Source organism: Aspergillus udagawae, assembly GCF_001078395.1.
Source record: "Aspergillus udagawae IFM 46973 DNA, scaffold_1, whole genome shotgun sequence".
In the NCBI taxonomy this organism is placed as follows: Eukaryota; Fungi; Ascomycota; class Eurotiomycetes; order Eurotiales; family Aspergillaceae; genus Aspergillus; species Aspergillus udagawae.
This window is the reverse complement of record NW_025091264.1, coordinates 2,825,585-2,849,118: the sequence shown is the minus strand read 5'-3', so window position 1 is coordinate 2,849,118 and position 23,534 is coordinate 2,825,585. Positions and strand designations below refer to the sequence as shown.

Sequence of the window (23,534 nt, the reverse complement as noted above, 5' to 3'; positions counted from 1 at the left end):
GATCACCTCCAAGCACGGGACTTATTTGATCATTAGACTGCGATTGTTGTGCTTGTTCGGTATAGAGAGGTGCTCGATTAATCATTAATATCTTACTTTGCAAGACAAAGAGGTCGCATACGAGGCTTCGCGATGCCCGAAAGGGTACGTATCGTTTTTGACGACGCGGACGACGTCCCCGTCCCTGCAAAGGTCCCTGAGGCCGAACAATTTCAAGGCTTCGAACCAGTCAAACGAAAAGACCAGCCTACCGACCACCAAAAGAAGAAAAACAAGAAGCGAAAGGTCGAAGGGTGTACAGATTCACGGTCGCAGGAATCCTCCTCGTCAAACGAAACGCAGGCCGATCCGGTCTCGCGCGACACGAACGAGAAGCATGCGGTCAACGGCGTCGCAAATGGCACATCCGAACACCCCAAGAACAAAAAGCACAAGGCGAAGAACCAAGCGCCCCAAGGAACAAAGAATAATTTCACCTCCCTAAGAGAAAAGGCCAAGGCGCTGTACGAAACCCGCAAGAACCTCCCCATCTTCCCTCACGGCGATGAGATCCGGCAGAAACTGCGGGCGAACGACGTGATGCTGCTGGTCGGTGAAACGGGTAGCGGAAAGAGTACACAGATTCCTCAGTTTTTGGTCGATGAGCGGTGGTGCCGTCCGACCAAGGCGACGGTTACTCAGGAAGATGGGACCAAAAAGGAACTGACGGTTGGTGGGTGTATTGCCATTACACAGCCGAGACGAGTGGCTGCCATCTCGCTGGCGAGACGTGTAGCTGAGGAAATGGGGACGCCGTTGGGCTCTTCGTCGCCGGCGAGTAAAGTCGGTTACTCGGTGCGGTTTGATACGTCTACGTCGCCAAGTACGCGGATCAAGTTCTTGACCGAGGGAATGCTCCTTCAGGAGATGCTGCATGACCCCTCATTGACAAAGTACAGTGCGATTGTGGTTGATGAAGTGCACGAACGTGGTGTCAACGTCGACCTGGTGCTGGGGTTCTTGAGAAACTTGGTTTCGGGTAAAAAGGAAGGGCGAGGTGGTGTACCTCTGAAGGTCGTGGTCATGAGTGCCACGGCTGATATGGAGAGTCTGATGGATTTCTTCAAGGAGGGTCTACAGGCACAAGGAGATAATAAGACAACAAACGGGAAGAATGATCAGCAAGATTCTCCTCAAGCGAATGGCGAGGACAAGGTTTCTGTTTGCCATATCAAAGGTCGCCAGTTTCCAGTCAAGACGATCTACGCCCCGGCTCCTGTGCATGATTTTGTGGATGCAGCTCTGAAGGTGATCTTTCAGATTCATTATAAGGAGCCTATGCCTGGAGATATCCTTGTTTTCCTGACAGGCCAGGAAACGGTCGAAGCTTTGGAACATTTGGTCAACGAGTATGCAACTGGAATGGATCCTGCGTTGCCCAAGATCCAAGTACTTCCTTTATTCGCGGCTCTTCCCCAGGTCGCTCAACAACGGGTATTTCTTCCCGCGCCTCCTCGCACCCGCAAGATCATACTTGCAACCAACATTGCAGAAACCTCTGTGACTGTCTCCGGTGTCCGATTTGTTGTGGATTGCGGCAAAGCAAAGATCAAACAGTTCCGTACTCGCTTAGGGCTGGATTCCCTTTTGGTGAAGCCCATTTCCAAATCCGCTGCCATCCAGCGAAAAGGTCGTGCCGGCAGAGAAGCACCGGGACAGTGTTACAGACTCTACACTGAAAAGGACTATCTAGCACTTGATGAGACCAATACACCCGAAATTCTCAGGTGCGATCTGAGCCAAGCGTTGCTAAACATGAAAGCCCGCGGTGTCGACGACGTCATGGGCTTCCCGTTTTTGACGCGACCCCCACGCGAGTCGTTGGAGAAGGCTCTCCTCCAACTGCTAAGCATCGACGCCCTCGAGGAATCCGGGAAAATCAGCTCGATTGGGCTGCACATCGCTAAGCTGCCCCTTACGCCGACCCTTGGGCGTGTCCTCTTAGCAGCATCAGAACATGGAGAAGGGTGTCTTTTGGATGTGATTGACATCATCTCCTGCCTCAGCGTGGAGAACATCTTCCTCAACACAACATCCGAAGAAAAGAAGGAAGAGGCAGAGAAAGCGCGCCGAGACTTGTATCGGAGAGAAGGCGATCACCTCACCATGCTTGCCACCGTGCAAGCCTACGCAGCGGAGAATACGGATCGAAAGGCCTGGGCCGAACGACACATGGTCTCTCATCGAGCCATGCAGTCAGTGATGGTATGTTGTTATTATTCGTCTCCGGCTAACGCACTCTTTGACTAACCCCTCCGACTATCGCAGGATGTCCGCAAGCAACTCACTATGCAATGCCGACAAGCAAAGCTCCTTCCCAGCGCCGGCGAGTCTCGCAACGCCTCGAACAACTCGGCCACTCGCGAGCCTTCACCTGTCCTTATCCTCCAGAGTTTCCTCCGCGGGTTTTCCACCAACACCGCCCGGCTCGTTCCGGATGGCAGCTATCGGACCGTTGTCGGGAATCAGACGGTGGCCATCCACCCGTCTAGCGTCTTGTTCGGCAAGAAAGTGGAGGCCATCATGTATAATGAGTTTGTGTTCACGAATCGCAGCTATGCACGGGGAGTAAGTGCGGTACAGATGGATTGGGTTGGGGACGCGTTGACTGGAGCATTGTGATCATGTTGTCTGATGAGTTTTGGCCTTGAGATAAACTATGTATATACCTGACGATAGATTATACCCACCTGCAGTATTACAGACCCCACACTGTACTCCGTTTTCCGTAATAAACTCAGGTACGAACAAAATCGTTATCCCTCGCATTGCAGCATGATAACCTTCAGCCCTCTCATTGCCCTTGATACACTTCTTGCCACAGACTTGCGGCGATGAACTAGCTAGTGACGAGTCTGTCAACGGATAGATGACATGTCAGTGAGATCGGCCAACGGATTGGATGATCGTCATTTAGCCTGTTTGAGAGTCAGGAGTTTAAGGTAGTAAGGTATTCAGTGCTGGTCGCTCGAGAAGACACCTGTACCGTACCAGGCATGGTGTGCGATTCAGCCATCAGGCAGTAAGGCCCATTGGGAAGTTGACTGTACTAGCACCATCCAAAAGCGGCTTCATTGGTGGTGTCGTTATCTCTTAGGATGATTACATTATTACCGACCACCTCTCGTACTCCATTGAAACTTGGTGTAATGTCTAGTAGCAAGTACCGTAGTGATGTTGTCAGCTGAGCTGATGATGGATGGATGGATATGGCTGACTTCAGAACTGGGAGACTCTTGTACATATATTTTCCCCTTGTGGCTGGTAAAATGTGATGAGTTGAACACAGTTTGCTGTAAGGAGTCAATATTGAAGAACAAACGCTACTAAATCCACATATGGTATATATCTTAAACCCAGTAAACTCTACCTTAGCTATCTACATGTCCGGTGACTTGAATTGCCTGTTGTTACAGTCACGGTGGTGTTTGACCTCCCCATCCTTGCATTGCATCATTTCCGCGTTTCTCCCCAACAGTCGAGTTGTCAGTCCCTAGGGTGTGTCTGTCTTCTTTGTTGTTAACCATGATCATATTGTAAACCGCTCTTCTCTTTTGTATCAATATATCATTTCTTTCATTTATTTATCTATTAGATAGGTTATCTTTATTCTCGCATCAAGTCCATATCTCCAACCAGGTTGGGTCCACAGCATCGAAATCCCACCAGTGACGGCTGATCTAGTCTATCTCCACCGCGATCATCACCCATCATCATTCCACCATCACGACGAATCCGGCCAGAAACCAGACAGTCCAAGTCTATCTATCTATTATTTCTTTTATCTTGTTTCATCCCATTTTGTCTCTTAAATTTCTTTGTCCTTATATACCTCTATTCCACTTTCCCTCTCTCTCACAACTACCCACTTTCTGATTACCGACAAATACTTTGGTCACGGCCTATCTACGCACTCCACGCGGGGAGAATCCACCCTATCTTATCTGCTGTGAAGATCGGAGATTAGGACTCATCACTCATGGCTTTGCGTCTACCACCTCAAGTCGCCCGCCGTCGCAATTCCTACTCAACTCAACAAATTCCTGAGGTTGATATTCCTTCTCCTCTCTCTCGAGCCTTCGAGAACGAATCCACGCAGTGGGTGCTCTTCTCCCCGGCCCAACCATCCACCGCCCGCACTCACACGACCTCCACTGAACGCACCCCACGAACAGCTGGAGCATCCCGCCTTAGTGATTTCGGCTCCTTTGGCATAGCGAGTCGCTCCATTCTCGGTTTTGAGGGCGATGACACGGATGGCGGTGTTGAAGAGCCGCTGGATGAGGATGGAACGGAATTAGACAGCCTAGATGATGGTCTGCACGCTTTCCGGGCCCCGTCCGTCACGCAGGAATCTGCATCACGGGTGAACCAGTCCACTCCAGCAGTCCTGCCAGCTCATGACGGGCTGGGGAGTTTTCATGCATCCAGTCAGCCTGTGCAGGAGCAATTGTGGCAGCATGAGCAGTTCAATCCCCGCCGGCGGGGTGACGTGCGTCTGAGACGTCGTTCGAGTGTGCAGCGTCAGCTGGACTCGATAGAAGATCGGGAGCAGGTTGATATGGAGCATGAACGCTGGCAACGTATCGAGAAGTGGAGAATGGACCAGAGCCGGGCGCTCTTGCAGGAAATTGAAAGGGTAACACGACAGCGCCGACGCAATAGCCGCGTCAGTGTGCAGACCGACCAGGTGGCTTCCCAACCCATTGTCTCACACACACCTGATGGTCTCCTGGAGACAACCAAGGAAGATTTGTTGCAGCCGCAACAGGAGTCTGAGCAGGACGAGTCTTTCTGGCGACGTATCACCCGCAAGGTGATTCGGGACCTGATCGGCATCGACGATTCTCTGCTTTCTATCATTTTCGGCGAGTCGTTGCCAGATATGCGGGTGGAGTACAATGAATCTGCGGGAACAGGCAACGCTCTCGATCTGAGCGAGACAATTCGGGAGCTGGACTCCATGCCGGATGAGCAAGGTATCTGGCAGAGCAAATTACTTCAGCGGATTGCACGTGAGTTGGGCACCTTGGTCCACCATCTTTGCGAACACCCTGGCGCCTTTACGACATATCTGAACGTCACGAATGAGATACCAAACGAGTATGCAGGCATACCACTTGGTCGTCTAGCAGAGGAGAATGACGCTGCACCGCAGGGTGCATCCGCCGAAGCTGCCCTCCACACCGTGATGAGCAGTCAGGAGTCGATAACGTCGCCGCAATTTTCGCCTACGATGCGCGATCCTACCGGCAGAGAGCATGCCGCACATTGGGGCATCGAGGAGGAAGAGGATGCGAACCGCGAACCGCTCCCTGAGTCTGCACGCCTGCAGCAAGAGAAGGACTACTGGGAGCGCGAGCTGGACGTGATGATGGTTTTCCGCTACCTTCGCAACCGCTTCGGCCGACGAGGTAGCAACGCCGACAGCACCCATGCGTCCTCACGCCGTCACGCTCAGGATGCGTCCCGACGCGCGGCGATCATCCGCCAGCACCATCCCCTCGTTGCACGGGCTCATTCCCGCTCTCAAGCCCAGATCCGACGTCAGTCTGGGCCCACGGGCATTACATCGCCGCTGCTCCGTCAGCATCTCCACCGACCCGGCTCGAGCTGTGCAAGCCAGACAAAACTCTCTGCTCTCTCCAGTCGGCGAACACTCACCAGTTCAAGCCGGAATTACTGGGACATTGGCGGAAGCATCGACAGCGCGAGCGCCATCGCACCCCCTGCGGCCGGCGTGGGGCTTTGGGGCGATGTCTGATCTGCTTCCAGTCATCATCCCACGTGAATACTGCCAATCGATCGTATAAGTCATATTCTGGTGGCGATCTAATCAAGGCGCTGTTGTGATTGTCACAATATGGTATATACATATATCCATCCACCCACCCCCCCATGTCCATTTACATAGTTTGTTCATGGTGTTTCATTCAACTCTTCTTGGGTATGGCGCTCGGATCCTTGTTCGTTTTCGCACTTTTATCGGCTCCGTGGCGCAGACAGAGGTGAGGGTGTATCTTGTCTACTGGTATAAGACGGTGTACGGTAGAACGGGGCGGCGCCGAGACGACGGCGATTGGGTTGCGTGGGTTGCGTCTGTTTACTATTGGCACTATGCTGTCATGTCGATCTTATCAGGTTCATATTACTTGGAGTAATGGCATCTTGTATAATCTATTCTACATTCTGTATATCGTAGCGGGCTTCAATGATGGGTATCTCCGGACGAGCTTGACATAAACAGTATATTTACTACGCTATATACCGTTAATATAAGTAGATATCACGAAACATTCCGCATGTTATCGTAAACTCGTGGTCCATTTCCGCTACCGCTACAGTCGAATCGAGTAGATCGAGGATGAAAACAAGCCGAGGAAATTCCATGATTAATCAACTCCGCCGTACGTGAGAGCACCACTAAATGACATCAAATCCTTTCCAGGATGGGGGGTAACATGAAAACGGGGAACTGAAAATTGGTTGTCTTTTTTCATCTCTTCTCTAACGCTACTGGGAAACCATCTAAGCCTGAGACAGGTTCTCGTAGGCGCTAGGGAAGCGCTTCATGTTCTCCTCAATCAGACCGTGGCCACGCAGGAACTGGACGTAGGCACCATCCTGCTTGAGCTTGCCCTCGTTGCGGAGCTGGACGTAGTCCTCACGGCGGACGGGGGTGAAGCCCCAGTTCTTGGAGACGATGATCTTTTGGCGACCGGGGAACTTGTACATGGCACGACGCAGAGCCTCGATGGCGGCGGCGCGGTTGGAGTCACGGGTGCGGACGGACAGGATGATCTGGCCGATGTTCACACGGGCAACGGTACCCTGGGGCTTACCGAAGGCACCACGCATACCAGTCTGGAGACGATCGGCTCCGGCGCAGGACAACATCTTGTTGATACGGATGACGTGGAAGGGGTGCACACGCACACGCATGTGGAAACCTTCCTTACCGGTGATCTTGACGAGGTACCTATTTGATCAAATGGTTAGTGGACTGAACTGCGTGGGTAGTGATGCTGCTGCGGGTGCGGATTGCGGATGGCGGATCAACGTACTTGTTGGCACAGATACGGGCGGCTTCGAGGGCCTCGGAGGACAGCTGCTCGTACTCGTTGGAGACCATGTGCACGCACAGAGGGAAGTCGTCGACGTTGGCCTTCTTACGTCCCAGATCGAAGATACGGATCTTGGGATCGGGAACACCACGGTTGAACCGGGACTTAGGGTAGGGCTATATCCAACGCATCCTGTCAGTAATCATCCTCCTCACAGCATATATCAAAACAATAAATCCATCCAGGCCGCAGTAAAATCGCGACGACATATATTCCATCTCTTTATTCCTTCGCCTGTCAAAACAGGGGTTGGCGTTGTTGCTCTCCCCCACAAGCGAGGTTCCCGATCCAAAATCCACAGAACACGAAAACTCCCACAAGGAATCAGATCCTCCATCAAGCGATCGCACGCACCTTGTTCTTGCAGTAGCGGTAGCATCTCGCGGGACGACGGGCCATTGTGACTGCTGGAAATGGGCTGACTGCACTTCCTGCGAACGGTGAGGTTGTCGAAAAAGGTGGTGTCGGGAGTTCAAAAGGGAAGGGGGAATTCTTCGCCTGCGGGCAAGTCTCGACGTTGATTTCCAAGCAACTCCCGCTAACGAGTGGCAAAGCCCTAAACCCTACGCTCTCCACCAATCACGTCCCGTTCTTGTCATGACGCATTTGTCAGATCGGAGCCTTTTAACTTGTTACTGTTGCTGACCTTGCATCCGAATGGCTATGAAGAGATTATAAATGCCCTTTTCGTTGATACTGACTCAAGTGCGTTACTCTATGAGTCAGGCTCCTCTATTACTGCAGAGTATGACTCTTGGAAAAGTAGGACTGAAAACAAGGTATTGCATCATACTTCCGTTGCTTTTACACTACGCCAAGTACAATCGCTCCCGATAGGTGTGGACCTTCTTTCATTCATTCTGTCATTATCTAAGCGGTGCTCTGTGATATCTCAAAACACCCGGACGTATAGACATAACAAGAACCTAATGTTCGAGGCGATACACCTACTGGCTGCTGAGGATGTCGGAGTCACCAGCATCCAGGATGGCCATGGTGCTGCAGCGGAAGAGCTTACCGCAAGCGGTACCGAGCTCAATCTGTAGTACGAATATATGTCAGCCATTGTCATTTACCCTCCAAAGCCCAGGTATACGGCTTCTTCTCAGGGCTGCTCCCGGGTCGCCTTTCCTCTTTCGGAGAAGTACCAGCGTCGGGGCATAGGAGTAAAAACCATTGCAGAGGCACTTGTCACTTACGTTGTTGCCAGAGAAGTGGTGGACAGGAGTCTTGGCCAGCATGGCGTAGTACTCGAGCTCACTCTTGCGGAGAGGAGGAGCGTTGGCAGCAATGAGGACCAGCTTAGCCTTGCCGGAACGCAGGGTCTTGATGGTGGACTTGTAGCCAAGGGTGACTGGAGGGGAGAGAATAATCAGTGATATGGTCTTCAACATCAATTTGATTGAAATGTCACACACCCTTTCCAGACTTCATCACCAGAGCCAGACGGCTGGAGATGGTGTCACCGGACTTCTTGCTCTTGGGGGCCATCGTTACGCTGTTTGTTCGAGTCGAACGAAACTTTTTGATATGACTGAAGGGTGGTTGGAAAAGTGCGCTCCGGCCGAAGTTTTCGAGGTTGGGATGCGATCAAGAAGCGATTGCCAGATCGATTTTCATGATAATTTTCTTGTGGGTTGCCCTAGTCCCGCCCGGAGCAGGGATCTTCCGTTCCGCCAGAAGCTGCTGAGTAACCCCTCCTTTTCCGTACAGGGGGCTGAAATCCAATTACAGGTATCTTTCCGTTATCGCATCCAACCATCTACATCCTTTGCTGATGCCTCCAGGTAGTCTCTTTTTATTCTATTATTGCAGGCGCGCTCAGTTGGGACCCCTTAAGCATGAGCTCTTACCGGTTTCTCGCATCTGAGAGTTGAAACTTAAGTCGAAACCAACACTCAAGAGGCAGGAGGCAAATATTGAAGCTGGAGTGGCAGGAATTCAATTACTTTGGATGATCATTATTTTAGGCTGACAGATGGCCACCTAGATTCTGTACGCACGCAGCAAGGAACTGCCTATGAAATCAAAAGTACAGGGGATGCTGTGCTATCTTTATCTTCTTTCCACAGTAAACTTTGCAACGTCGTAAAGTTCGTGTTGTCTCCCACGTTAAGGGGCTAGGTTGGCCCGTATTCTGCATTTAAGCCCCGTATTACAGTATGTAGCAGTTGGTAGTAGCCTGAGATTTAAGGTAGTCGGATAGTTAAAACATGCGCTGGTCTCATGTTGGCTAGTTCTATTCCGTACTTAGTTAGCCGTTAGGCGTTGGCTGCTGTTGGTAGGGGAACCCAACACGCAGCTGCAACGGATAAGACGATCGCTTGTATTATTGCCGTTTCCATACAAATAATTGAGTCGTCCAGTCTACTTTTCCGTCTTCAACCCCCAGATTTTCTCCATTCTGAATTTCTACTGCGTTGATCCCTAACGTGGTACTTCTGACTTCGGTTCTTCTTCAATTTTATGCTCCTTGATTCTGGTTTGTGCCGAATTTCTATGTGGGTGGCTAGACGTTGCCAGCCATTCGAAAGTTCTCCCATTAGGGTGCCCACTGTGTTTTGACCGCTACTATATACGCTGATTCCTTTAAATTGATCGCTAATTTCCGGCCGTTTCATCGTCGCTTCTCCTGGCCTGAGACTAATCCTTCTTATAACTGGCTTTATTCAGACATTATTTCCCTGCGTCTGGCGTACAAATCACTTTCAAACTTGACTGTCCACATTATCGGTGAATATGTCCGCGAACCCCCGCAAACCTGGGACTCCAGGCAGTGGGAGCAAAACCTCCACTACGGACAATAACACAGTCAATGGGACTCCGTCGCGAGGTCATACTCGATCCCCCAGTGCTTCTACGAACGGTCTATCCCGATCGCCCTCCCTCCGTGGCTCGACTCCGGTCTCTGCGCGTGCTGCAGCCCGGAAGCCTGGTCGGTCCAACCTCAGCATGTCCAATGTACCCCAGGTGGCGGCCGATCCGTCCGAGGAAGAGGCCCGGGCCCAGAATGCAGCTCTGATCGAAGAGTTGAAGGAGCAGTTGCAGAAGGCTGAGAGTGCATCGGAGCAGTACCGCAAGCAACTTGGTGTCTTGCAAATGCGCCTCGACGAAGCGATCAGCGAGCAGGGCAAGTTGGAGGACCAGGCTCATGAGAAGGACAGCAAGATTGAAGCCCTCAACAGCGAAATAAGAGACCACATTCGCCAGATCCGAGACCTAGAACAGGCACACGAGTTGGAACGGAACGCCATGCTGCAGGAGAAGGAGCAGCACCTGAGCCGGGAGGAAGAAATGCAGGCGACCATCCAGCGCTTGAAAGACACGTTGGCCCAGAAGGAGATACGAATCAACGCTGACATCGAGAAGAATGTTTCCCGTTCTTGTGAGTAATTCATTTCATCTTCTTTCCCTTCTCCGCTCCCAGTAGTTGTCTGACACGTCATTACAGCCAGTTTCCGGAATCGGTCCTCACCAGAGGTGGAAGGGCAGTTCGCGCCTTCATCCCAGATCGAGCGGAGCCCATCGCGAAACAATTCGAAGTTGCTTTTGCAGAAGGACAAACTGATCGAGTCTCTCCGTCTCGAACTGGCTGAATCCCAAATCAAGCTTGTGGAGATGGAGAACAAAGGCGGTGGCCGTCAACGCGAATTGGAGAAGGAGCTTTTGGAAGCCCGCATGGCTAATGCTCGTCTGATGGAGGACAACGAGAGTTATCAGCTACTCTTGAGCGAACGAACATTGAATGGGGACTTCACCAAAGGTGATTTCATGCGGGAAGCCCACCCCGAATATGATGAGGGGCAGGAACCCAGCAATGGATTGGGCTCTCTGGCTGACGAGCTCGAGTCAGTGGATGCCAAAGCGGAAATCGACAATACCCGTAAACTCGAAACGGAGATCAAGGTGATCAAGGACCAGAACAAGGCCCTGACCCTATACATTGAGCGCATTATTAGTCGTCTCCTTCAACATGACGGCTTCGAAACCATCTTGGACAAAAACGAAAACGAACCTCCCTCTACTGCAAACCAGGTATCTTCAGTAACTGACAAGGAGCTGCCCCCGACGCCTCCAGAGAAAGACGACGCATCTTCCCAGACTTTTCTGCAAAGAGCGAAGTCGGTCGTCTCCGGCCAACCAAATCGTTCTCAGCATAGATCTCGCCCGTCTACTTTCATGCCACCCCCGACGAGTGTCCCGACAGCTCACGAAAACCCTGAAACAGCGCCGAGCATTCCAATCAATCGAGCACAGCGTGGCCATCGCCGCACTCGGTCAGATCAAGCGGATGTTGCAGCGGCATCTGTTGTCGGCCAGATGTATCCTGGACGCAACTCTGGTGGGCCTATCAGCCCGACCCTCATGGGTCCCGGGTCTCGCCAGAGTGTCTTTTCAGGGGCAGGCTATATGTCAAGCATGAGTACCCGTGCGCCGTCTCTCTCCAGCCAGCCAGAGCGGGGTCGAATGAGTAGCTCGAACAGCGTTACCAGTGACCCGCATGATACGGCTTCCACTGGGGCGACCTCCAATTCACCACGCTCCAGCACCGGCATGACAAACTACACTGGAGCAGTCATGACGCAGAATAAACTACGCCCACTACGGCTGGTCAGTGAGACAAAGGCGGCAGAGGACGAGGAGGCAGCTCGGAAAAAAGCGAACCGTGGAAGCTGGATCTCGTGGTTCAATCGTCCAAATACAGGTGACGCAGCACAACAGCAAACATGAGCTGAGCTTCTATCCCTGACCGGCGACTCTCTGTTACGACATCTTTTGCACTGACTCTTTTACTTTCTTTGGTTGTCTCATATCTCCGCTTCTGTGTAATATTGTTGTTCTCTTCTGCTTCTCAATATGTCGCCCTGTTGAGGAATACCCTATCTTTATGATGACTACCATGACGTTTGAAGTTGATTGAAGATTGCTTCGCGGAAGCACTACGTGCCGCTCCTTTCTACGAAACCAGGAGGGCAATTTTTGTTCCTGATTCTGGCTGTGATAGCCACTCTCAGGATTCTTCTTGTCTTGGATGATTCCATTGCACTTGTGAAATCGCTGATGTCCATTACTCATCGGGAATATATCCATGAGACTCTATCTTTTATGCCCACTGTCCTTCATGAACATATGACTGATATATTAGTTTCAACATAGAATGTTTGATAATATTTTGCTTATTATTCATCAGTGATTTGTGGATTCAGAGGCTTTTTCCCGCAGCTACAGGTCCAGTTCAATAACTTTAATATCATGATATACAGTAAATTCAAACATTTTCCCCTCTAGATCCATTTTTCTCTGGAACATGTTTTCTTATTTTTCAACTGTTGCTGGTTTGACTTACAACCCCCATCGACATCGACAAAGTCCGGAATAATGTTGCGGCGGAAGCCGAATTGCGGACAGCTTGACAGTACTCCGTAAACAGCAATTCATTTTGAACTTCGAGACCAGGCGATTTCTGATACATTTAGCAGCTCTCTTTCCGAAAAGTATCGCCCATCATGGTCGGTTCCCTGTCTCTCTTCTCAGTCAATGCCGTCCTGCTCATGTCGGCTGATGATGGATCTCGCATCTTCGCCAAATACTACTCCCCGCCTCATCCCCCAGCTGGTGCTGCCCCCAATTCAACAGATTACCCCGGCGCCAACCCCTACCCGACACTGAAGGATCAAAAGGCCTTCGAGCAGGGTCTCCTCGAGAAGACCAACAAGCAGACCAGTGATGTGATCCTCTACGACAACCGGGTCGTTGTCTTCAAGATGGAGAGCGACGTTATGATCTACGTGGTCGGGGGCGCCGAGGAGAACGAGGTTTTGCTGTACAATGTTGTTTTATCATTGCGGGATGCTCTGGGCATCTTGTTCAAGTACGGTTCCCCCTTTGATTTGGCAGCTACCTACTCAATTGGATTGTTGGAGCTAACGTTTGGTCTTTCAGGGGCGCCACCGACAAACGCACAATCGTCGAGAACTACGACCTGGTCGCGCTGGCTATTGACGAAATCATTGACGATGGTATCATTCTTGAGACGGACCCTGTCATGGTTGCTTCGCGTGTCAGCCGTGCCCCAGCACCGGATGCACCAAACCTGAAGAGCATCGATTTGTCGGAGCAAGGTCTACTCAATGCTTGGGAGCTGGGAAAGAGGCGTTTGGCGGAGGGATTACGGCAGATGTAATTGCATCGTTTTCTCTGGTTGTTATCATATGATGGGCGTGCACTTGTTTCTTCTTGATTCTTTGCTTTCTGGCTGGTCCTGGCGTGGTTTTGTGCGCGCACTTGCTGCATTACTTGTTCTTACTCTCTTCTATTCTCGCCCCAGGCTAGCGACTTACGCAGATCTGAGGATTCGATAGAGATACTCCATTTTGTTAAATGGCGGGGAAAAGGGCCTAGACATGATGAATTCTCGATTGGACGATTACATCCTGGGCGATTGTCAGTGGCTGTCGCCGACGGTACCAAGTAGTCTTTGCACTCATAGAAACCTCATCAGTGTACCAAGGGTCGGTTTGATATGGAAGTCCAAATTATGGCTCATACAAATTGGTGATATGGGTTAATCGGCTAAAGCGATCGGTTTACTGTGCCCCGCATACGTCACGTCTTTCCACACATTTTCGCAGAAGTTCTGATTGTCAAAGTAAAATCATCTTCACCAGATTATCAACTCTACCAGGAGTCCCTGGTCAACAGCATAGGAAAATGAAGCAACGATTCTCGTCCTTGGACGTCAAGGTATGTCCCTCGCAACTCAGATTCCATGCGAACGTCGCAGGAGCTCACACGACGACAGGTCATTTGCCAGGAGCTCGCCTCGGAGCTTGTCAATCTTCGAGTTTCAAACATTTACGACCTTTCCTCGGTATGTCAGGTCGATTTGAAAAGGTAATTAGATACCGAATCATGCTGATCCGCTCGCTAGAGAATATTTCTATTCAAACTCGCCAAACCAGACCATCGCAAGCAACTCGTCGTTGACTCAGGTTTCCGCTGCCATGTCACCCAATACTCGCGCGCAACGGCCACCGCCCCTTCTCCATTCGTGACTCGTATGCGCAAGTTTCTTAAATCGCGGAGACTCACCTCGATCGAGCAGATCGGCACCGATCGTGTCATCGACTTCTCCTTCAGCGATGGCATGTACCACATGTTGCTCGAGTTCTTCGCCGGTGGCAATATCATCATCACCGATCGGGAGTACAACATTCTCACACTGTTCCGTCAGGTTCCTGCCGGAGTGGGCGAGGAGGAGATGAGAGTCGGGCTCAAGTACACGGTCACAAACAAGCAGAATTACCACGGCGTGCCTGAGATCACACCGGACCGGATTAAGGAGACGTTGGAGAAAGCAAAGGAGGCGTTCGCGCAGGAAGGAACAGCGCCGAAGAAGTCGAAGAAGAAGAATGTGGATGTGCTGCGGAAGGCTTTGTCGCAGGGATTCCCGGAGTATCCTCCTCTGTTACTCGATCATGCTTTCGCGGTCAAGGAGTTCGATCCGGCAACGCCGCTGGAGAAGGTTTTGGGGGATGATGCTCTCATGGAGCAGGTTAATGGTGTGTTGAAGGAGGCCCAGAGTGTGACGAACAGACTCTCGGCAAAGGAAGATCATCCGGGTTATATTGTCGCAAAAGAAGATAAACGTCCCGCCGCGGAGCTGACTGCTGATACTGAGGAAACGTCACAGAAGGCAGGGCTTTTGTACGAAGACTTCCACCCTTTCAGACCTCGCCAGTTTGAAGGGAAGCCGGAGGTTAAAATTCTCGAGTTCAGCACTTTCAACGCTACGGTTGATGAGTACTTCTCCTCGCTGGAGACTCAGAAACTGCAATCGCGGCTCACAGAACGCGAGGAGGCTGCGAAAAGAAAACTTAATGCTGTCAGGCAGGAGCACGAGAAGCGGCTCGGCGCTCTAAAAGAGGCACAGGAAATACATGTGCGCAAAGCGGCTGCGATCGAGGACAACGTCTACCGGGTGCAGGAGGCAATGGATGCTGTCAATGGGCTGATTGCCCAAGGAATGGATTGGGTAGAGATCGCCCGTCTAATCGAGATGGAGCAGGGCCGAGGCAACCCTGTTGCGCAGATTATCAAATTGCCATTGAAACTCCACGAGAACACTATTACTTTGGTCCTTGGGGAAGCCAGCGAGGAGCAGGATGCAGCCGATGAGCTTTTCTCGAGCGATGAATCCGAGGGGGAGTCGGAGAGCGAAGAGGAAGAAGCAACTCGGAAAGCCCCTGAAATGCTGACTATCGACATCGATCTCGGACTTTCGCCGTGGGCGAATGCTACTCAATACTACGAACAGAAGAAGATGGCCGCGGTGAAAGAGCAGAAGACGGCACAATCGTCGACCAAGGCGCTCAAGAGCCATGAGAAGAAAGTGACCGAAGATCTCAAACGGAGCCTCAAGCAAGAGAAGCAGGTCCTCCGTCCAGCCAGGAACCCTTTCTGGTTCGAAAAGTTCCTGTTCTTCATCTCGTCTGAGGGCTACTTAGTTCTGGGGTATGTGCTACGTCTGTCTCTGTCGCGCTATTTATATGGTCTAACTTTGACAGTGGCCGTGACGCTATGCAGAGCGAGTTGCTATACCGTCGTCATCTCAAGAAAGGCGATATTTTTGTGCATGCAGACTTGGAAGGTGCTCGACCGATGATCGTGAAAAACAGACCAGGGACACCGGATGCGCCCATACCACCGAGCACACTCTCGCAAGCAGGGAACCTCTGCGTTGCGACATCGAGCGCTTGGGAATCCAAAGCAGTCATGGCAGCATGGTGGGTCAATGCGAACCAGGTGACTAAAACCACCACAGGCGGTCTTCTACCGACTGGGGAATTCGAGGTCAAAGGTGAAAAGAACTTTCTCGCCCCGTCACAGTTGGTTCTTGGGTTTGCAGTCATGTTCCAAATCAGCAAGGAAAGTTTAAAGCATCACAAAATTCACATATTCGAGGAAGCGACTCCAACAGAACCAGTGGCGAAGGAAGGCGAAAATATGAAACAGATTGTGGAAAATGAACAATCTGCGGCGCACGAATCGGGGCCAGCAGAGTCAGATAAGCCTGCTGCGAACGGTTCAAGTGAGCAAGGCAATGAGTCTAGTTCCGAGTCTGATGATGAAGAAGTGAACCCGGACTCCATTCCGCCGAGGAACCCATTACAGCGGGGTGTATCTGAGCCTCTCTCAGAGCAAGAGGGTACATCAAAGGTGCCTAGGGTTGACGAAGAGGACGACGAATCTGAAGGGCAGGGTGAGGCAACACGAACTTTTCAGGCAAAGACGGCAGCGGAGGAAGCGGAGTCTCCGGAAGAGAAAGCGGCAACATCTCAAGACACAAGTGAACCAAGCCCTTTGAACAAAGGCGGATCGCTCGAGCCCAGCACTGACTCGAAACGAGTTAACCGGACTTCAAAAGAAACAGCGAACGGATTACCCGCACCGGGGAAACCGGCAAGTTCGAAGAAAGCAGCGCCAGCGCCAGCGAAGGGAAAGAAGGGCAAAGGCAAAAAAGGCGCGGATAAATATGCACACCAGGATGAAGAGGAGCGTGAGCTTGCCCTTCGCCTGGTAGGTGCTAAGAGTACCAAAGCTGAGAAGGCCGCTGCCGCCGCGGCGGCGAAAGCGGAGCGCGAACGAGACGCTGAGGCGCAGAAGAAGCGCCGGAAAGCGCAACATGAGCGCGCTGCAGAAGCAGAGCGGAGACGGCAAGCACTTTTTGATGAGGGTGCAGCTGATGATTACAATGAAGAGACTGCTGCTGCCGAGGCGGCAGACCTTGCTTGGATTCCAGCACTGATTGGCACACCTCGCCCAGAAGATGAGATTCTTGCCGCCATTCCGATCTGCGCTCCATGGGCCGCGCTTGGTCGCTACAAGTACCGTGTCAAGTTACAGCCGGGCACAGTAAAGAAGGGCAAGGCCGTCAAAGAGATCCTTGGCCGGTGGGTGGCAGAGACCACCACTGGCAAGGTGAAAAAGGAGCAGGCTGAGGAAGCTGGTATTAGTATAGCTGATGCCGAGAAGCTAAGGGCACGCGAAGGGGAGCTCTTCAAGGCATGGAAGGACACCGAGATCATTAACACTGTCCCCGTTCCCAAAGTCAGAATCATGACTGGAGGAGGGGCTAGTGGAGGTGACGCAAAGGGCAAAGGGAAAGGGGGCAGCGGCGGGAACAAGGGAGGCAAAGGCGGAAAGAAAAAATAGACTTATGAGATATCTACATGGTAGTTGAGAGCCAATGGCCAGCTTTGACCGTGCTGCCATGAATATACTGTATATAGTACTGGTGGTGGCTATAGTATGCGCATGTTGTCGAAGTACTGGGCGAGATAGTCGATTTCCCTCACACAACAGGTTTCTAAGACATATATCAACCTTTCCTGTCTTTTAGTGCCTAGTATCATTGACCAAAATGATCTCATATGTCAAAGAATAGCATGACACCTGTCTTCTGGCCAATAGAAAGTCTAAAAGTAGCCACCCTTATCATCAGGCTGTATAGTTAAGTTACACATTTGACTCGCTTAGTCATGCGGATCGACGTCATCCCCACAGAAATTCTGATGCATGTTTGAGATCGTCAATCGACGACGTCAATTCTGTTTTTAAAATCTTTACATAGGTGCAATTTTAGGCTTCAATAATCTCTCAGAGGGATTGACGGACAAGCCACTCGACAATATATTTCATCGCATAGATAAACAAAGCGCGGTGCTTGCGCCTTATGCCCCCACTAGGCCCTCAATTTTCTTTTCTACCTTGAGTCACCCCGCGGTTGTCTACAATCCCTCGATCTTCTGGGAAACCTCTTGCTTGGACCTTCTTGGCGACTTGCGCAGATTTCTGATTTTCTCACTGTCTTCCGGGTAATCACAACCAGACGGTCCAAGCTGGTGTCCATCACGTCTCGCCTTGTAGCAGGCGGCTGTCGGCGCAGCTTGGCCCATTTCTTCGGCACGACTACCGCAACCATGACGCCACGAGATACTCGAATTTTGTCTGTCCGACGACTAAACAAAGAAGACCTTGGGCACCAATCACTCGCAGACTGGTGGGCAAGCGAACGCAGCCAGAAGACGCCTGAATCCTCGGCGATCGAAGAGGCTGCTCATCTTCTCCGAACGAGCGATATACCTGTTGCGTTTCCTACAGAGACGGTCTATGGCTTGGCAGCGGATGCGACACGGAGTGCTGCAGTGCAGGGGATATACAAGGCCAAACAGCGGCCCTCCGACAACCCATTGATTGTTCATATCGATTCCATAGAGATGCTAGAACGACTCCTCAACCCGGCGGTGTCGAGTCCCACGCGCGCAACGAGAACTGCGAAAAATCCCATCCCTGCCATCTACCAGCCTTTGATCGAGCGCTTTTGGCCCGGTCCGCTCACAATACTCCTCCATAACCCGTCCGGGTCGCTGCTCGCTGGCGAAGTCACCGCGAATTTGACCACGTTTGGTGTACGAATGCCTGCGTCGCCGCTGGCGCGCTTGTTGATCCATGTTGCGGACCGGCCACTCGCGGCTCCTTCGGCTAACGCGTCTACAAAACCCTCTCCGACTGCCGCTGAACACGTTTATCATGACCTTCAGGGACGTATCGATCTGATACTCGACGGTGGGCCCTGTGGGGTGGGAGTGGAGAGCACGGTTGTCGACGGGTTGAGCAACCCTCCAGCCATACTGAGGCCAGGCGGAGTCGGTATTGAGGAAATAAGGACGGTACCCGGATGGGAGAATGTGCAGATTGGTTATCATGACGGCACTCTCGACGTTAAGGAGGTCCCTCGGGCTCCTGGCATGAAATACCGGCACTACTCGCCCAAGGCTCGTGTAGTATTATTCTGTGCCGGGTCCAGCGAGGAGGCGGTCGCAAAATATGTGTACAAGGACTTGGAAGATACTGCTGTTAGGGCTCATATGATTGGCGTCATACGAACCCGGCAATGGAAGCGAGGCTTGGGTCTAGTATCAGAGGAGGACATCAAGAAGACATTGAAACCTATCCCGTCCCTGGTGGATGACATGGTGTGCTTCTCTGTTCCTGTGAAGGACAGGATTAACAATTGCGAGATCATCAGGGCGGCTTTTGACTGCCATCTGGGGGACGACATCGAGTCTATCGCGCGGGGACTTTTCTCGGCCTTGCGAGCCATGGATGAAATGGAGGTGGATGTCATCTACGTGGAGGGTGTTTCGGATTCCCAGGGAGACCTCGCGGCTGCCGTGATGAACCGGCTCAGGAAGGCTGCTGGAACTGTGCTAAAATTATAATAATTGGAAATAGACTATGGTACTTGGTTTCGGATTTTACTCTGTTCAGAATTTGAACCTGGAGTGACATATAATGGATTTACGAATTTGCACCATTCAGCAACACCAAGGAGCGAGGATGTATATACAGGTAGACGTTGATTGACTTTATCATCTGGCAGATGATTTGTAGCTTCTTGCCTCTCAGATCCATGGAAATTTCGATCAAGGCCTGCTCCGAAGATTTCTCCGCTGTCGGCAACCTCCGAGAGTCATGATAGTGAACAACCTTTTGAGATTCCCAGCAAAGCAATGTCTAGCTCCACTTATCTGGTTGCACGTTGCTTAATAGAACTCTAATTCTGACAGAGTACTCTCTCTTATCAGTCAAATCTTTTGCAGATCGAAGGATAACGATCGTTCTCAATGAGTCGATTCGGCCTCTTCAATTGCTCCACGGGTGTCCATCGATCACTTGACCAGATTTGACCCGAGACCTGTTGCTACTGAGTATCCATAAATTGTCTTGGAGGAATGATCATCCGAGATTTTGTCCCTCTTTCGAGCAGTCCGAGTTCCTCTCCTTGACGCGTTGTTCTCGCTTTCCTTACTCCAGATACCAGCATCGACAATGTGTCAATCACATTTGCACGATTTTCTGCATGGCCTGCCCAAGTGCGAGCATCATGTCCACCTCGAAGGCTGCGTCTCACCCGAACTGGTTTTCCAGCTAGCAGAGAGAAACAACATACAACTACCGGACCCAGCAATCCACCCAGCCTACGCCTCAGTAGAAACTCTCAGAGCCCGCTACGGTGAGTTCACGTCGCTGAACGACTTCCTCGACTTCTACTTCCATGGCATGTCCGTGTTGCACCACGAGTCCGACTTCGCCGACCTCGCCTGGGCCTATTTCCAGAAAGCACACGCGGACGGCGTCCACCATGCCGAGGTCTTCTTCGACCCGCAGGTCCATCAGGCCCGTGGCATCGACTACGAGACCGTCGTCTCCGGCTTCACGGCCGGGTGCCAGCGAGCAGAAAGGGAACTAGGTCTGTCGACCCGGTTGATTCTGTGCTTCGTGCGTCATTTGCCGGTCGACTCTGCGACCAAGCTGTATGAGTTGGCGCTTGCTAGCAACCATTTCGAGAGTGGGATTGTGCATGGTCTCGGCTGGTCATCGTCCGAGGTTGGGCCGCCGAAGGACATGTTCCGTGAGATTTACGCTTCCGCGTCTGATATGGGTATCCGCTTGACAGCGCATGCGGGCGAGGAGGGCGATCCGACGTATATCAGTACCGCGTTGGAGCTTGGGGCCCAGCGTATCGACCATGGGATTCGGCTGGTTGAGGATCCGGAGTTGATGGCGAGGGTGGCTCGCGAAGGAATCATGTTGACCGTCTGTCCGTTGTCGAACGTGCGACTTCGGTGCGTTCAGTCGGTGGAACAAGTGCCAATTCGGGAGTTTCTGGATGCCGGTGTCAAGTTCTCGATCAATAGTGATGATCCGGCTTACTTTGGAGGCTATATTCTCGATAATTACTGTGCTGTTCAGGAGGCGTTTCAGCTTTCCATCCAGGAGTGGAGGATCATTGCTGAGAATAGTGTCAATGAGAGCTGGATTGATGAAACGAGGAAAGCCGAGCTACTCAAGCGCATTGATGATCATGTACAGAAGCATACTGTTGTTGCTTGATGCTGTACAAACCGTGTTGATGTTGAGATGCATGAGTGTGCAAATGTGTATATGAGCAGCGTATTAGATAAAATTTTGACCAGTTCATATCAATTGATACAGTAAAATGCGAGGTGTTCATGCTATACCTGAGCCAAGCTCAAGATGATCAAAAGAATGAGTCTATTCAATGGAACGTCGACTCGATGTTGTTTAACTACGCACTCTGACTGTCACCTGATGTCATCGATTCCTACCATAGTAGCAAACAATGATCCGCCAAGTACGAGAGATATAAGTGACTGGGCAATATCATCAGCAGCAGCCATCTACCACTCTCGCTACATAACTGCCCACAACAGTAGCAGATGAGTTTGAAAGCAGTCGATTTGGCCAGACAAGCAGCCTGCAAGACGTTCTTCCAGTCTGTGCGCTCTCTTCCACCTCTACTGCTCGTCTCAAGGTCCCCGCTTTCTACAGCTTGTTATATAATCACTCTCCCTACAACCAAAACAACAGCCATACTCCCATTTTGTTCCTATAAGAGAACAATGTCTACAGCAATCCCCGACCGCTACAAGCTCATCTTCTTCGTGCCACACTCGCACCTCGAACAGTGCAAAGAGGCCATCTTTGCTACTGGAGCCGGTACCTTCCCCGGAGGCAAGTACAGCAAGTGCGCGTTCCAGATGTCCGGGCAAGGACAGTTTCTGCCTGCTGGGGATGCGAATCCTGCCATCGGATCGGTGGGACAGTTGGAGACTGTTGAGGAAATGAAAGTGGAGATTATGTGTCTGGGACGATCGATTATGCTGCAGGCGGTCGAGGCGTTGAAGAAGGCGCATCCGTATGAGGAGGTGGCATATGAGGTCTATAAGATGGAGAATGTTTGAATTCCTCGTTGCATTGACACGTCTGGGGCCTGTAATTGCTGCAGTTATGATTCATGATAGCGTTTGTACCTGCTTAATAGTTGAATCTGCATAGAGAATCCGTCATTGGCGAGCAGTTCGTGCTGAAAGTCATGTTATGGGCGTTCCTCAAGATTTTGAAGATATCCAGATAATATCTATCTCATCTTCGAGAATAATTCATCGTCAATTGCGCAGTTGATGTTGCGCTCAATCACTCAAGTCATTCAGTGGAGTAATCTCTTAGCGCTGATTGGCTGATCGCAACACCCGCAAAACGCCTCGTCGACTCCATTGAATTCATCTGCAACTCCGGCCATCATCGCAACAGCCTCAACCCGTCCTCCTCTCTTTCGACCCCCCTCTTTACTCCTCTCCTTCGCCAGCAATGGCTTCAAAGTTCTTCCCCGCTATCCCGCGGGTTGGCCGCCAATTGTTCCACCAGATTCCTAAGTCCCAATGCAGACCGTTCTCGGCTGGCCCGCAACGTTACAGCGATACACTTGCCGTGGTACGTATGAAGAGTATCAGCTATTGCGGCATATTCGGTTATCCTTCGTCGTGGGAATGGTATAAATGACAGTGGCTGACTGGTATGGTTCGGAGTTCTAGCATCGCAACAAGCCTCACAACAACCCCTCTATCCCTTTCAAGTTCTCCGAGCAGAATATGAAACTCGTCGATGAGATCCTCAAGCGCTACCCTCCCCAGTACAAGAAGGGTGCCGTTATGCCCCTCTTGGATTTGGGCCAGCGCCAGCACGGCTATACCAGCATTAGCGTCATGAACGAGGTCGCCCGTATCCTTGAGATGCCCCCAATGCGCGTTTACGAAGTCGCTACCTTCTACACCATGTACAACCGTGAGCCGGTTGGAAAGTACTTTGTTCAGCTCTGTACCACGGTATGAATACTGCCATATGTTTAATATGAGGGAATTGGTAGCTTTGGACGGCTGCGCTAACGCAAACGGTTGATTAGACACCCTGCCAGCTCGGTGGCTGCGGTAGCACCAAGATCCTCGAAGCTATCCAGGAGCACCTGGGCATCACTCCCGGACACACAACAGAAGACGGCCTTTTCACTTTCATCGAGGTCGAGTGCCTGGGTGCCTGTGTCAATGCCCCCATGGTCCAGATCAACGACGACTACTACGAAGATCTCACGCCTGAATCGATGAAGACCCTTCTCACAGCCCTGAAGGAGTCCGCTACAGTCGCGGAGAGCGGCAAGGAAGTCAAGGTGCCCGCGCCAGGACCCCTGAGCGGAAGACAGACCTGCGAGAACAGTGCTGGGCTCACGAACCTGCAAAATCCTGTGTGGGACCCTGAGACAATGATGCGGAAGGACGGTGCCTTGGATCAGCAGGCTTAATCATGTTCCGTATTATAATCCCTCGGTTTAACAATTCAAAGTCTTCTGTTGCAGCTTGATTTCCTTTCCTTCCCAGTGGGATCTTCGCAGTCTCGTCTATGATAAGAGAGATTGTGAGGCGTCTTGACACTGCATGATTCCTAGATATC

The 23,534-nt window shown here is 51.4% G+C and overlaps 10 protein-coding genes across 10 annotated transcripts; 9 read left to right on the top strand and 1 right to left on the bottom strand.

The window, feature by feature from the left end:
- Positions 1-132: 132 nt before the first annotated feature.
- Aud_000909 (putative ATP-dependent RNA helicase (Hrh1)) lies at positions 133-2,661 on the top strand (the record flags this gene model as incomplete). The annotated part of the gene is made up of 2 exons (XM_043286413.1): positions 133-2,244; positions 2,308-2,661. The coding sequence occupies 2 exons, from the start codon at positions 133-135 to the stop codon at positions 2,659-2,661; spliced, it is 2,466 nt and encodes an 821-aa protein (XP_043142348.1).
- A 1,357-nt stretch (positions 2,662-4,018) lies between these two features.
- On the top strand, positions 4,019-5,803 carry Aud_000908 (uncharacterized protein; the record flags this gene model as incomplete). The annotated part of the gene is made up of 1 exon (XM_043286412.1): positions 4,019-5,803. One exon carries the CDS (start codon positions 4,019-4,021, stop codon positions 5,801-5,803), a length of 1,785 nt encoding a protein of 594 aa, XP_043142347.1.
- A 2,307-nt stretch (positions 5,804-8,110) lies between these two features.
- Positions 8,111-8,654, bottom strand: Aud_000907 (60S ribosomal protein eL30; the record flags this gene model as incomplete). Its single annotated transcript, XM_043286411.1, has 3 exons — positions 8,111-8,203; positions 8,363-8,517; positions 8,582-8,654. The coding sequence occupies 3 exons, from the start codon at positions 8,652-8,654 to the stop codon at positions 8,111-8,113; spliced, it is 321 nt and encodes a 106-aa protein (XP_043142346.1).
- Positions 8,655-9,902: 1,248 nt separating this feature from the next.
- Aud_000906 (uncharacterized protein) lies at positions 9,903-11,894 on the top strand (the record flags this gene model as incomplete). The annotated part of the gene is made up of 2 exons (XM_043286410.1): positions 9,903-10,548; positions 10,615-11,894. 2 exons carry the CDS (start codon positions 9,903-9,905, stop codon positions 11,892-11,894), a joined length of 1,926 nt encoding a protein of 641 aa, XP_043142345.1.
- Positions 11,895-12,670: 776 nt separating this feature from the next.
- On the top strand, positions 12,671-13,347 carry Aud_000905 (coatomer subunit zeta; the record flags this gene model as incomplete). Its single annotated transcript, XM_043286409.1, has 2 exons — positions 12,671-13,035; positions 13,107-13,347. 2 exons carry the CDS (start codon positions 12,671-12,673, stop codon positions 13,345-13,347), a joined length of 606 nt encoding a protein of 201 aa, XP_043142344.1.
- A 527-nt stretch (positions 13,348-13,874) lies between these two features.
- Aud_000904 (putative DUF814 domain protein) lies at positions 13,875-17,378 on the top strand (the record flags this gene model as incomplete). The annotated part of the gene is made up of 4 exons (XM_043286408.1): positions 13,875-13,907; positions 13,966-14,034; positions 14,095-15,677; positions 15,731-17,378. 4 exons carry the CDS (start codon positions 13,875-13,877, stop codon positions 17,376-17,378), a joined length of 3,333 nt encoding a protein of 1,110 aa, XP_043142343.1.
- Positions 17,379-18,145: 767 nt separating this feature from the next.
- On the top strand, positions 18,146-19,447 carry Aud_000903 (L-threonylcarbamoyladenylate synthase; the record flags this gene model as incomplete). The annotated part of the gene is made up of 1 exon (XM_043286407.1): positions 18,146-19,447. The coding sequence occupies one exon, from the start codon at positions 18,146-18,148 to the stop codon at positions 19,445-19,447; it is 1,302 nt and encodes a 433-aa protein (XP_043142342.1).
- A 610-nt stretch (positions 19,448-20,057) lies between these two features.
- aah1 (adenosine deaminase) lies at positions 20,058-21,122 on the top strand (the record flags this gene model as incomplete). Its single annotated transcript, XM_043286406.1, has 1 exon — positions 20,058-21,122. One exon carries the CDS (start codon positions 20,058-20,060, stop codon positions 21,120-21,122), a length of 1,065 nt encoding a protein of 354 aa, XP_043142341.1.
- Positions 21,123-21,469: 347 nt separating this feature from the next.
- Aud_000901 (uncharacterized protein) lies at positions 21,470-21,994 on the top strand (the record flags this gene model as incomplete). The annotated part of the gene is made up of 1 exon (XM_043286405.1): positions 21,470-21,994. The coding sequence occupies one exon, from the start codon at positions 21,470-21,472 to the stop codon at positions 21,992-21,994; it is 525 nt and encodes a 174-aa protein (XP_043142340.1).
- Positions 21,995-22,400: 406 nt separating this feature from the next.
- On the top strand, positions 22,401-23,385 carry Aud_000900 (complex I 24 kDa subunit family protein; the record flags this gene model as incomplete). Its single annotated transcript, XM_043286404.1, has 3 exons — positions 22,401-22,523; positions 22,625-22,915; positions 22,993-23,385. 3 exons carry the CDS (start codon positions 22,401-22,403, stop codon positions 23,383-23,385), a joined length of 807 nt encoding a protein of 268 aa, XP_043142339.1.
- Between the last annotated feature and the right edge of the window lie 149 nt (positions 23,386-23,534).